At 35.7% G+C, this 12,943-nt stretch overlaps 2 protein-coding genes across 3 annotated transcripts; both read right to left on the bottom strand.

Annotated features, from left to right (window-relative positions):
* Positions 1 to 864: 864 nt before the first annotated feature.
* EMB1030 (Alanyl-tRNA synthetase, class IIc) lies at positions 865 to 7,011 on the bottom strand. Its single transcript, XM_028047635.2, has 12 exons — positions 6,806 to 7,011; positions 6,428 to 6,711; positions 6,176 to 6,354; positions 6,012 to 6,090; positions 5,748 to 5,882; positions 5,503 to 5,652; positions 5,257 to 5,367; positions 4,206 to 5,123; positions 3,832 to 4,104; positions 3,069 to 3,278; positions 1,882 to 2,039; positions 865 to 1,530 (listed from the first exon to the last, which is right to left on the bottom strand). Exons 1-12 carry the CDS (start codon positions 6,918 to 6,920, stop codon positions 1,194 to 1,196), a joined length of 2,949 nt encoding a protein of 982 aa, XP_027903436.1. The 5' UTR covers positions 6,921 to 7,011; the 3' UTR covers positions 865 to 1,193.
* A 3,555-nt stretch (positions 7,012 to 10,566) lies between these two features.
* On the bottom strand, positions 10,567 to 11,913 carry LOC114195842 (coiled-coil protein). 2 transcript variants are annotated; one of them, XR_003606583.2, is made up of 4 exons: positions 11,253 to 11,913; positions 11,064 to 11,183; positions 10,857 to 10,954; positions 10,567 to 10,708 (listed from the first exon to the last, which is right to left on the bottom strand). XR_003606583.2 is itself a non-coding variant. In XM_028086262.2 (3 exons), the coding sequence occupies exons 1-3, from the start codon at positions 11,808 to 11,810 to the stop codon at positions 10,943 to 10,945; spliced, it is 690 nt and encodes a 229-aa protein (XP_027942063.1). In that variant the 5' UTR covers positions 11,811 to 11,912; the 3' UTR covers positions 10,567 to 10,942. The 2 variants fall into 2 exon arrangements, 1 of the variants encoding a protein (XP_027942063.1); XM_028086262.2 differs by having other exon boundaries at positions 10,567 to 10,954; positions 11,253 to 11,912.
* Between the last annotated feature and the right edge of the window lie 1,030 nt (positions 11,914 to 12,943).

Below are 12,943 nucleotides of genomic sequence, written 5' to 3'. Positions count from 1 at the left end.
GTAGTGTTTTGGGGTTTTGTGTATATAATATCTATCATGGAAAAATGGATTCTTATCTATCAATAATGATATATTTGGTTTTTGGCTCAAGTTTCTTAAGAATAAGTTAATGCTTTCTCAACTCTTCTACTTGGTTGGGGAGTTTTTTTTTTTTTTTTCTTGTGTATTTATAAAACAAATGATAACAGTGAGAAAGAAACTTTTAAGGGTTTAGCAATATAGATAACTATTACCAAATTGATATGATGGCGATTTATATTGATTGAGAAATAAGTATAATTGTGATGATGTTGAATTATATAGACCGAAACACATTCTAGGATTTATTTATGGTCAATGTAACTTTTGAACTTATAGTTGAGTTTGTTGTTATACAGTATTGTTTGAATTGAGTAATTAATTTCCTTGTGAGACAAATTAAGATTTTTGTTCGTAAAATTAAATGAGTGGTGATTCTTTTAAATTGATATTGAACTTTGTGAATGATTTTATGTTATCTCATTTTATATTTTTATTTATTTTTTAATTATATTTGAAAATAAAAAAGAAATTAATTATCAAAATATTAAAAGCTACTGCTCACGCATTTAAATAGCACAACACATTATAAACCATTCACATATCTATGTAATTATCCACTATCTTTTAAGTAAAGTTTCACCCACAACAGTTGTTAGATGTATAATCACTCATGTACTTTCTTCAAACAGTTTAACCTTTTAAAAAGTTGATTTCATCGCAGGGCATAATTGGTTCATGACACAAGTTGGTCTTTCCTATCACCACCACAACGCTTCAGTTCTATGTGATCCCAACATCCTCCAGAGCAATCAAGATAGAAGTGAGTGAATCAGCTGATCGTCCTTCACTATCAAAACTATCTTTCATGTATATAGTGTTTGCATTTACATCCTGCATCCAATCTGAGATGCGCATGCCAAAATTTACTAGTTGGATTGTGTGAATGCATGCCATACCAGTTTGTTTCAGGAGAATAAAGTCACACTAATAACCAACACTTTACTAGCTCTATACTATTTTGAAACTTCCATTACATGCCACTGGAATTGCCAGAATACTTTTACTTAAGCTTCCGACCCTTTAATCTTGTGATTTGTGCTGTATTCCCAGACAATGAAAATCGATATATTCCATGGCTTTAGCATAACAAGATTTGGTAAGGGTATAAGAATTCAACTCCCTTTTTCATTTAGAGTAGCCATGAGTTCTGACCGAGCCTTATCTAGGGCACTTGACAAATTTTCAGGCTTCCTCCCACCTGCCTGAGCAAAATTGGGCCTTCCACCTCCCCCACCGCCACATAATTTTGCAATTTGTCCAATAAACTTACCTGCCTGAAGCCCCTGATCAACCACACTTGGAGAAAAAGCAGCAACTAGGCTAACCTTCCCCTCACCTGGACATGAGCCCAGTACCACGGCTGCTGGATCTGTTAGCGTTTCCAGTAAATATTCTGCGGCACTTTTAAGTGATTCAGCATCAACATCATCGAAGGACTCAACTAGCACGCTGCAGATTTTCAACAACAAATAAATAAAAACGATACATCTACTTAATGTTTAACAAATTTCTGAAGATAATTTTTTTAACAAACGGAATATCTGGTTAAGAAAACAAGGAAATATACATACAAGGAACATCCTTTCAACTCCATTCAAATAATTTCTGTAGCAATCACAAAATTATATATTCAAGATGTGATGCAATACCTGTGCTTCTTAGTTGTCAAATTTGTTTGTTTTTGACAATAAAAACTTCAACTGAGAAAAGGTTGAAAGACTTCTATATCAAAGAAACATCTTCAGGTTGCTAAAACTGAAGAAATCACTCTTCCCCATATTAGGGACTGAGAAACATTACCTGTACTGTTTTGAATTCCCCACCAACAATGCTTTGCTCGCAATACCTGAAGCTTTGTAGATTGCTGCCTTTGCACGCACAGCAGAATTCTCATTTCTCACTGCCCGTAACTCCTCCAAAAGGTTTTCTATCCTTGTTGTTACTTCTTCTGGTTTAACCTTCAAAAAGTGATAATATTATATAAATTATAACACGTAATAACACGCAAAAATCAATATTGCAGAGCATAACATATGCTCAAACAGAATTAGAAGTGCTTGAAAGAAATGGTACAATATGCTGAAAATGGCCAAGCCAACAACACCCCTGGAATTTTAATTTTATAAAAAACACTAATTAAAGATTATACACATAAAGGACATACATTATGTATTTAACAAGGTTTATTCCCTGATATGTTTGATCCATTGCGGAAGAAACTAGACAGGAAATCCTGATAAGGCATACACAAAATGAAAATCCCAAAGCTAAGTGATAAGCACCCAAAACACCTTCCTTCTTAAAAGGGACTTATTAAAGGGGAAAGAATCAAGCTACTTAAGTACTTCGTCGAGTATACTCTACTGCTTAATGTGGGATTTAAGCACGTCATACTGTCCCTGAAAGCCAAGGTCTTGTTGCAATTGATACTCTAAAACTCTTAACTGAGTCCATGTATTCAACCCCTTCATGGGTAACTCTTTTCACGACACCAACAACCAACTCTAATACTAATTTATTCATACCCAAGTATTTGAGGAATCCTCCCTCAGAAGCTAATTGCTAAGGGGGTGAACCAAACACTTAAGCACTTCACCAAACACCCTATACTACTCGATATGAAACTTAGGTATTCCATAATATCTAAGTCCTTAAATATTTGAATGGTACGATGGGAACCATTCCAGACTATGCTCAAACCATCTTGTACGGAATAAAATGGTCTGTCTCTCTCATCCCTTCCGCTCCTTCAACAAATGAACAAAAGAGTAAGAGGGAAAACAAAAGGATGACTATGCGCACAAACTTATGTAATTAATAATTGATCACAATTGAATAACATAGATATTGACCCAACAAGGTGATTTTATAATTTTGGTCAATATAGATTAAAATGAAAATTAACTGCTTCTCCTGAGGATAAACTATAACTTCTCAAAATTTTGGCAAGACTTCGAAGACTCTAAAGCCAAGATCACGGAACATACTTTTAGAGTGGAACATAGCTGCTTTAGATAAAAGTCACGGGCATTGATATATTCAATGAAGGCTTCACCAGCTACAGCTTCAATTCGCCTGATTCCAGATGCAATACCCTGTTCTGATATTATTTTAAAGCCACGAATTTCAGAAGTATTATTGACATGAGTTCCACCACATAGTTCCATTGATACACCAGGAACCTCTACCACACGTACCTGTGGAGCACCAAATTTGAAAGCAAACTAAGCTGCATAAGCATCAGCTTGATAAATACTAACACAAATACATATTCTTAATCATTTCCCTGGTTGATGAAAGGCATAAATATACATGCCTAGATCTGGAACATATAACTGTAATCTGTCATAGAAGTGATGAGCCATTTGAATTTAAAATTTACTTTTAGTTTCATTAACAGGATATTCTCTTAATAGGATTTACCGAACCTAGTATCTTAAGGTGCTGTCCATGATTTACTGCTGTGGTCCATGTGCAAGCGCTTGACACAGATACATGGACTACTAGCATATCAGAAATGACAATTGTAATTGGATGTCTTTCAAATTTGCACACTTCTTTTTGGCAAGAGTAGCAATCCAACAATAGTAAAAAGGGAATTTCAGTCAGAAGAAGGATTGTTTTGAGCATTAACCGTATAGTAAACCTTCCTTGAAGGTCACCTACTCTACAAACTTAGAACTACTAAAACAGAAGTAATACAATTAAACTTTAAAGGTCACTACTAAAAGTGTTTGAAGAAAATCCTACCTCTTCTCCATATTTTTCTCCAAACATTGCAATAGCCCCAGCACTTTTTGCATCAGCGAGGGGCATCACTTTGGTTTGAAGTAGTGTTGCATCCTCAATCCATCCATTGATCAGCAGTTCAATTTCAGCAAGCTCACTATCACGAAGTGGTCGGTGGAAGTTGAAATCAAACCTAAGACGATCAAATGCCACCAATGAACCAGCTTGTGAGGTCTCCTGACCTATAACCTTTTTAAGTGCAGCTTGCAGTAAATGAGTTGCAGTATGATGAACCTACAAAACCCAACTGTACTTACTATAATCTTGAACAACTTGTAAGTTTGAAAACTGGAAATATACATGACTATAAACGAGCAAATCAATAGTTCTTGTACCTTAGCTCGCTGCCTCAGCTTCAGATCAACTGCTGCTTCCACTTCTTTGCCAACCTCTACAACACCCTTTTGGACTGTACCCTTGTGTACAAATATGTTGCCTAAAGATTTCTGAACATCTATTATCTCCACAACAGCTTTTGGTTGATTATCACCCTCTGAAATATATAGAAAACCATGATCGCCAATTTGACCCCCTGATTCAGCATAAAATGGAGTCTTGTTCAGTAAAACTTCCACATTACTCCCTTCACTGACCTGTACAGCTGGATTTCCATTCACCATTAGGTTTTCTATCATTGCTTTACAATGAAGTCTGTCATATCCAATAAATTCGGTGTCACGTACATTCTCTGCAATATTTTCACCATTTTCAATGGCAAGTCTGACAGTATTATGAGCAGCTTGAGATTGACGCCTTTGCTTCTCCATCTCAATATCAAAACCATCCATATCAATACTCACACCACGTTCTTCAGCCACTTCTTTTGTTATTTCCATTGGAAATCCAAAAGTATCATACAACAGAAACACATCTTCGCCAGCCAAGCAAGGAACAGTTCCATTTCTTTCTGCACTTGATAAAGCATCAGCAAGTTTCTCCTCAAGCAACTTTTCTCCTCTCTCCAGTGTCTGCACAAACCGAAGCTCTTCTCTCTTCAGCTCCTCAAAGATACGAGGTGCTTTGTTCTTCACATCAGCATCAATATGTGTACTTAATTCCACTACCTTCTCAGCAATAATCGGTGAAAACGCTCCTTCAAGGTCTCCCCTACCATCACCCTTTATACCAAGCAATCTGCCTGTACGAACAACCCTTCTAATAAGCCGCCGGACTACATAACCTCTCCCAACATTTGATGGGACAACTCCATCAGAGATGAGAAATACAATTGCACGCATGTGATCTCCTATAATCTAAGATAAATCAGAGACAAAAAAAAGCAAAACAAAAAATGAAATGACACATTAAAAACAATAAGAAAGACAGATATGGGTTAAAATGAAGTAAGATTGTACTGCAGCTTGTGTAAAGATAGTCATTATTTACTTTCAGATTCCTCTTTGTCTGATCATCAGCAAAACCATATGAAACATTTGCTAACTTAGAGGCCTCTTCTATGATGGGGAAAATCAAGTCAGTTTCATAATTGTTTGGAACCTGCAGAAAGCATTGGCTATATGTAAGATGGACTTTAGGAGCATGTGAAATGATAGTTCTAGTGCTCCAGAAGTTCTTCCTAAAATGTAAACGTAACAACTACAACAACAAAAAATCAACATAGTGAACATATACCTGTTGAAGAATACGAGCCATACGCTCCAGTCCCAGGCCAGTGTCTATGTTCTTCTGTTTTAGAGGTTCAAGAGAACCATCATCCTTTTTGTTGTATTGCATGAAGACTAAGTTGTAGAACTCTATAAACCTTGTATCGTCATTGAGATCCTGCTTTCATCCCCCAGGTCCCAACCACCCAACAAATATAAAATATTGTCTCTGAAATGATATTGAATCCTTCAATCTAAAAATGGAATACTTACAGCATCTACATATCCCCTCTCAGGATGAAAATCATAATAAATTTCTGAGCAAGGACCACAGGGACCTGTCACTCCACTAGTCCAGAAGTTGTCTTCTTCTCCCAACCTTTTTATACGTTCAAATGGGACACCAACCTGCACGGAAATCAAGTAAGCAATAGGAACAATAATCCAATACTCTTTGTAAAATGTTCACTAGTCAAAACAGAAGTTAGTTATGTAAGCAAATAATACGACGGTCGAGGAAAACCATTTGTAGCTAACCTCATCAGACCATAGCTGAAAAGCCTCATCATCATCCTCATAAACACTAACCCACAATCGGTCCGGTGGCAAACCAAACCTAAAAAGGTAAACGAAAGAGAAGACAAATCATAATATATTTTGTCCTAAGAAAGAGGTGGGGTGGAGGGGAAAAATGTACTGACTCTGAGGTGGAAAGCTCCCACGCCCATAGAATAGCTTGTTTTTTGAAGTAATCACCAAAGCTGAAGTTTCCAAGCATTTCAAAGAAGGTATGATGTCTGGCAGTTACGCCAACATTGTTGATATCATTAGTACGGATGCATCTCTGTGCAGTAGCAGCACAAGGTACTTGTCTTGGAACCTGTAATTAGAAAGTTAGAGAGAAGAGTTAGTGTTAGTGATTGATGGTGAAGCATGGGGTGGCATGGGCATACCTTGCCGAGGAAGATGGGCTTGAATTGGAGCATCCCGGCGATGGTGAGTAAAACAGTGGGATCATCGGGGACGAGAGAAGCGCTGGGAAGAAGCTTGTGACCGCGGGAAGCATAAAACTGAAGAAATCTCTGACGTATGGAATCCCCACTCACGCAATTGGGATTCGCTGTGACTTGTTGCTGCTGTTGTTGGTGTTGGGGAAGAGGAACGCCCTGTGCCTTGGAAAACAATGAAGCGCGAAAACGAAACCGGCGTCGACGGTGCGGTCTGAGAGACACAAATCCTGAGCACAGTGGCAATTACGATTACGATAATAAACTCAGTCACAAGCAACGGAGTAGAGTAGAGAAAGCTTAAAATTGAAGGAAGTAACGAACCATTGGTATTATTATGATTAGTATTACTATTGTGTGGACTGGGAATGGCGGCAACCTTTGGAAGCCGCAAGAAGAGTTGTGAGTGTGCAAATGGAAGAAGCGCCAACCCTTCCATGGGAACGCCGATGCCAAAGCCAACGCTCAACGGATAGATAACTCTTCTTCTATTCACTACGCTCCCCACCACCACACCACATAATATTATGTGATATATATAATCAATTTCCAACATTAAAATACAAGTTTACACTTTTTTTCATTACGAAGTGTCAGTTTGTTTTAGCTACTCTCTTTTACATTTTATACAATACACTCTTTTTAGTACAATTAAGTGTTTCTTTCTTTCTTTTTCTTATAAACTCTTCTGGTTATATTCATTCACCTCTGTTAAAGTAACAGGGAGAGTTTCATCAAAGATAAATGATGAATGAATATAGCACAGATTTAAAATAAAAGGAATTGTAGACCAAAAAGTATAACAGTGTTGGAGGAAGAAATTGATACTCATCTGACATAAGGAAGAACATTTATCTTATGAAAGGTTTGAAAAATGAATGCAGACAAACACCCATAAAATACGAAAATGACAAACAAAAAATTGTATAGACAAAAATTGTGTTGAGTCATACTTATACTAAGAGAACATTGATTTATAAATGAGTTCATCTTTATAAATGAGTTCATCTTCCGTAAATGTTTAGTTTGTTTGTTTAAGATATAGAATATCACATGACACAAGTGTGAAAATATAAGAGTTTATGTTTAATGTGACATATTAGTGACTTATTAACTAAAAGATAAATAAATAAATAATATAAATAATAAAGAATAAAATATAATTAGGTTAATATAATAACTGTTATTTCATGTAATTTGACTGGTTTAGTGGAATAATGGAAATTATGAATTTAAAAAGTAAGAGAAATAATAAAATAATGAGTAAAAAAACCGAAATCTTGAATCATTATTTATTTATTTAAGTCTTATAAAATTGAATTTTCTTATAGAAAACAGTCGAAATCATTTATCTAATTGAACTTTTTTATAATTTAAAGAATAATTTTTTTCACAAAAAAAATGTACATATATTATCACTACTTTTAAGATCTTGTTTTGATTTTTTATATATATTATTATGAAGTTATTTGAAAATTTTCAAGTTCAAAATATAATTGAACTATAAGTCTATGTAAGCCACATATTAATAATATACAAATTAAAAATGACTAACTTCAATTTAAAATATTAATTTTTTAACTTAATCCAAACTAAATCAGGCCCATTTTCTTGAATTCATACAGATAAAAAAAGCTTTATATTAAATAATTAAATAATGTAAACCAAATTGAAACTTCAAACCCTCACATAAAGTCAATTTCGAATGGAATTTGAAATATACTCTATATAAGTTAAGAAAAATAAAAAGAATATAATTAGAAAATTAATTATGAAAATGAAAATGAGAAAAAAGAATGGATAAAGTTAAGAAAAAATAGTGAAACAATTTCTTTTAATTGCTTGAATTAATAAAAAAGTGAATGAAAAGAAAATAAATAATGTTAAAAAAATTATTTTTATATTAATTGAAAACAATGTTATAGTGAAAACGATAAAAGAAACGGAGAACTTTTTTCTTTCGTAAACAAATGCTAAAAAATTAATATACCTACACATTTCCTCTCTTTACTATTTCTTTTCCATTATTTCACATAAAGAAACAATTAGAGAATTAAAATGAAGCAATTTGAAAATTCGTGCTTAAAAGCATTAAGCGGTTTGGGGGCATAAATTCTAATTATATAAATGTCTGATTTCTCAGAAAATGTGAACATGCGATGATTGATAATAACGTTTGACATCATAACGAACAAAGTTATGTGAGTGAATTTAACCATTTAACCATGTGTCGGTATTTTAATCAATTTCGCATCAAACAGTTTTTTTGCGAGATACATAATTCTCCTTTTCCATTAGTAATCGGAAAGTATATAAATTGTCATCAACCTATAGCATAAGTTCTCTTAGTGTCAAATTTTCATAATAGGCATGATCCTAAAATACTTAAAAATGTTGAAAATTGGTAAATTGCCATTAGTGGATCAAACTGAGATTGAAAAATGTGTGATCATGAGTGACTTTGAAAACCGAATCCCTATCATAAAATTAGACAGGTTCTGAGCATTAAAGGACACCAGGTACTTGATTCATGTTTTTGTGACATCTCGTAAATACTATATTGGTTTCAAACAATATATCCCTAGTGATGTTCGACTTATTACTGCAACTTATGCTACTATCCTTGCATATGTAAATCCTAGCACTAGTTCCCAAAGAGTTGGGAATTAACTCTGATCTTCCTCACATAGTATCTAAAAGACCGAGGGATTCTGCCTGACTTAACCGCCTTCAAAGCCTCAAATGAGTGTTCTCATACACCAATTACATGACATAAAGTAGAGAAGACTTAGGTCTTATGGTGACATCATACACGAGAAACTACGGTACGATGACATCAAATTGTGGACTGAAGGATGATAACAGAACATGTACACGTCAAAAAGCCAACACAAGTTGCCCTAAATTCTAAAGGTTACCAACTTTGTTGTTGCACTGCGAGTAAGGCGATTTACAAATGCAGGGATAGTCAGACAATTTGCAGGGACGAGTGGGAAGATCAATGAGGATATACTAACTATTGTTTGAAATCCATATTCAGTATCTACGAGATGCCACAAACCCATTTGTTTCTGCAAAGTATCCAGTACCTAGAACAGGAAGAAAAAGACCCATATGTAAGGCAGGCACCGGTTAACGCTAAGAATCAGCAGCCTTAATTAAAGGATGTAACTGTCAAGTTTTTGGCAACTTGTAAACCTTAGATCATGATAGGATTTCTTGCCAAAACATTTTTGCAATCTCAGTTTGACCATTGATGATAATTTATCCATTATCGACACACTTGAATGCTGTAATCAAGTCTCCACAGAGGTCTTTTTACTAGAATAGTAACTTTGAAACACAAGAAAAGAGAAATGGGCAAATATTCGTTCATCTATTCCTTGTACTAATAACTATGAGATCAAAATAGAACCGGCGTCTGTTTTGAGCTGGCCTAAAGGTAAGCGTCTGTTTTTAGCTGGCCTCAAGGTAAGGAACAGTAATATTAGAGAAAGCTATTCTGATGTACAAAAATTCTTTTCTGATGGTCAAGGTTGCGTGCCTCTTAAATGATTGAAACTAAGGAAAAAGTTTTTCCTTGTACAATATCTTTTGTGAGAATATACATTAGAAAATAGCTTAGTCGATGTATTATTCTGCATGAAGTATACAGTCGATGCACAAAAAATAAGGACAGAATGTTATGTAACCCTATTTGCACATAATCATAGAAGCTCATAGCGGCAATGCTTCAATCTGTTAGACCAGTAGATTATCAAGAAGAATATGCTATGGTTTAGAGCCTAAGTGACAAAGATAATGATCCTAATGCAGTTCAAAGTGTGAGTTAGCTTTGCTAAGGGTGGTTTCACAGGCATGGGAGTCATGGGAATCATCAGAGGCAGTGAGGCCAATGCCTACTCCATGGACCCAGTACCCAATGGCTTTGTCAACACCATCATTTGCAAGTTTGTTCGCATTCATTGCAAGCTTTGTTTAAACATTCTGTTCAATTATTTCCAATTGACAAATTAAAAAATCTGAGAATTATGTGAGATCAAAATCGCACATGAGAGAAATTAGGAACTGTGTGTAGGTGAACGTACACTAAAGGGAGATATACCATAATTTGTTGAATTTAAATACAATGTAGTTTAGAAACCCCTTATCCCGAGCAGAGCAGTCCAATTCAAAGTTGATGGCAACAATGTCTGTGCAAGTCCAGAAGGTGAACAATTTGATACTCTGCATGCAGCGGGATCAGAACAAGAAAGGAAATGAAGCCTGTGATAACATGTAAGTTTAAGAGAGACAGGGAAGAAAGGTAAGCTGTTCCTATCGCCTAATTGGGAATTTGGGGGGACATGCAGATGAGCAGGCATTATAATTTTACCAACTAGAAATGGATCCACCACGCCATGAAAATGGCCACTAGAAGAGGCTGCTGCATTCGGTTACAATCCAGCTGCAGCTGATCATTCACTCTGCAATCTGTCCATAGGGCAAGCAATTAAAAGTATAAGCAAGTAACTTGAAATAGAGTCACTATCGAAAAGAAGACGCCAAGCTAATCGCTGATAAAAGAAAAAAGATGACTTACTTGATTAAGAGGATTGTCAGGAGATTTCTTCCATAGCTTCCATATCAAGTCCTTGTACTGATTATGAGTAAGACCCGGTTTCTCTTCTTTCAGCTTAGGGAGTTCAGCTTCTTCGAATGCCTGCAAGGTATGGTTAGCGGATCGAATTCAAATAAATGATAAAAAGTGAAAAATAGAATGAATTTATACCTTGAAGGAGGCCTTGAGGCGCCTCTCGGGATGGCGATCGGGGGGCAAGTTGTCGACGACGGTCATCTGAGCGATGGCATCATCCAAAGATCTCGCTTCGATGATAGAATCGTCACGATTAGTGTTGGACACCAGAACCATTCTCTCGTACTCCTCTTCTGCAGCAGTGCGACTCTGCCGCTTCTTCACCTCCTCCGCCTTCCTCTCAGCCTCCGCCTGCTCCTGTTCCCGCCGCTGCCTCAGCTCCACCTCCGTTACCTTCGGCACGGGTATCGACACCCGGTTCGCCTTCTTGTCCACCTTTTTCATCGCCTTCTCCAGCTCCTTCTCCTCCTGCTCCGCCAACCTACGCGCCTCCGCCCGACGCGCGGCTGCTTCGGCCCTCTTTTCTGCCTCTTCCTCCTTCTTCTTGGCGGCACGTGACTTGGAGCCCTCGGCCTCTTGCCAGTACTGATCCTCCTTTTGTCGAGTCTCCTTCTCCTTGCGCTCCGTTTCCGCCGCGCTCTTACGCGCCCTCGCCGCCTCCGCCTTGGTGTTCACCCCCATCTTCTTCGGCATCTTACTTAGGGTTCACTTTTCTTGCGGTGCTGATGCTGATGTATCAAAACGAATTTGATGCGTGCTGTGACCAGATTATATATTCACGAGGGACAGTTAGCTGACGTTCAGTTCCGTTCCTTCCTTCTCAATCATCTTTATTTCTAGGCTATTTCTTTTTCCACATGTACTTTGCATGTGCACCCATTGGATAGTTAAAAGACCAAATTATCCCTTTGTCTCTTCTGTTCTTGTTTCCCTTGTCTTTCTTTGCCTTGTATCATGAAATTGGATTCTGCATTTTAAAATGTTTTATTAAGAAGACAATTTTGAATTATACAATAGAAAAATTAATAAATAAAGATTTTTAATTTGAAAAATATTTTCAAATTACGTAATTTAAAAGTTATTTTTACAAAATAATTACTTTTATATGGTGTATTAAAAACTTTTATGTAAAAAAAAATTAATAATGTAATCTAAAATATTTTTTATGCGAAAAGATAAATTACTGATCATGTGATGTGAAAGTCAAAAATAAATTATGAATTACATAATCTAAAATTTAAAAAAAATTGTTAGGATGTTCACATTTAGAGGGGTGGAGAAGGAAAATAAAGAGGTGCAAAAATAAATATCTTTATTTCTCTTCTTTTTAATACTATTAAATGTGTTTCGAATATTTCATTTCAAAATGTACTTCGTATATTCCAAAACAGAAATTATGAAATTCTTATTTTGGAAATTTACTTCTCAAAATTGTTTTAAAAATCTTATTCCAAAAATCTGATTTCAGAAATTTTAAAAAACTTGTTTCAAAAAAAAAAAAAATCAAAAACGTTTTGAAGTAGTAAAATGATCTTTTTAGAAATTTGAGGGAGTGACCGAAGAAACTGAGGAGGTGCAGTCAATAAAAACCATGAATTGCGCACAATTCAAATTTCAATAAGGAAAACTGTGTATCCAATACCTTTTCGCATCAGTTTCAATCAAACTTGACTACAAAAATTTTCTGTCAGGGAGACAACAAATAGAAGGGATTATCCAATATCGCAAAATTCGTCTTCCGGTTCACCTTACCATAAAACTTAACAAATTTGAAATCTTCAAATAACACTCACTTGAAGATATTTTTCTCCATATTTCCTTCGGAG

Source organism: Vigna unguiculata, chromosome 9, assembly GCF_037176805.1.
Source record: "Vigna unguiculata cultivar grain cowpea cultivar isolate G323 ecotype 2 chromosome 9, ASM3717680v1, whole genome shotgun sequence".
Lineage (NCBI taxonomy): Eukaryota > Viridiplantae > Streptophyta > Magnoliopsida > Fabales > Fabaceae > Vigna > Vigna unguiculata.
The sequence above is the reverse complement of the archived record's forward strand: the minus strand, read 5'-3'. Positions and strand labels throughout refer to the sequence as shown.

Excerpts from the sequence above, each read along its gene's own strand:
- LOC114195842 (XM_028086262.2), bottom strand. The coding sequence starts at position 11,810 with ATGCCGAAGAAGATGGGGGTGAACACCAAGGCGGAGGCGGCGAGGGCG. Across the intron at positions 11,184-11,252 it reads GCCTCAAGGCCTCCTTCAAG|GCATTCGAAGAAGCTGAACT; the intron begins GTATAAATTCAT and ends CATACCTTGCAG.
- EMB1030 (XM_028047635.2), bottom strand. The coding sequence starts at position 6,920 with ATGGAAGGGTTGGCGCTTCTTCCATTTGCACACTCACAACTCTTCTTG. Across the intron at positions 6,091-6,175 it reads TGGGAGCTTTCCACCTCAGA|GTTTGGTTTGCCACCGGACC; the intron begins GTCAGTACATTT and ends TTACCTTTTTAG. Across the intron at positions 5,653-5,747 it reads AGAGGGGATATGTAGATGCT|GATCTCAATGACGATACAAG; the intron begins GTAAGTATTCCA and ends GGATGAAAGCAG.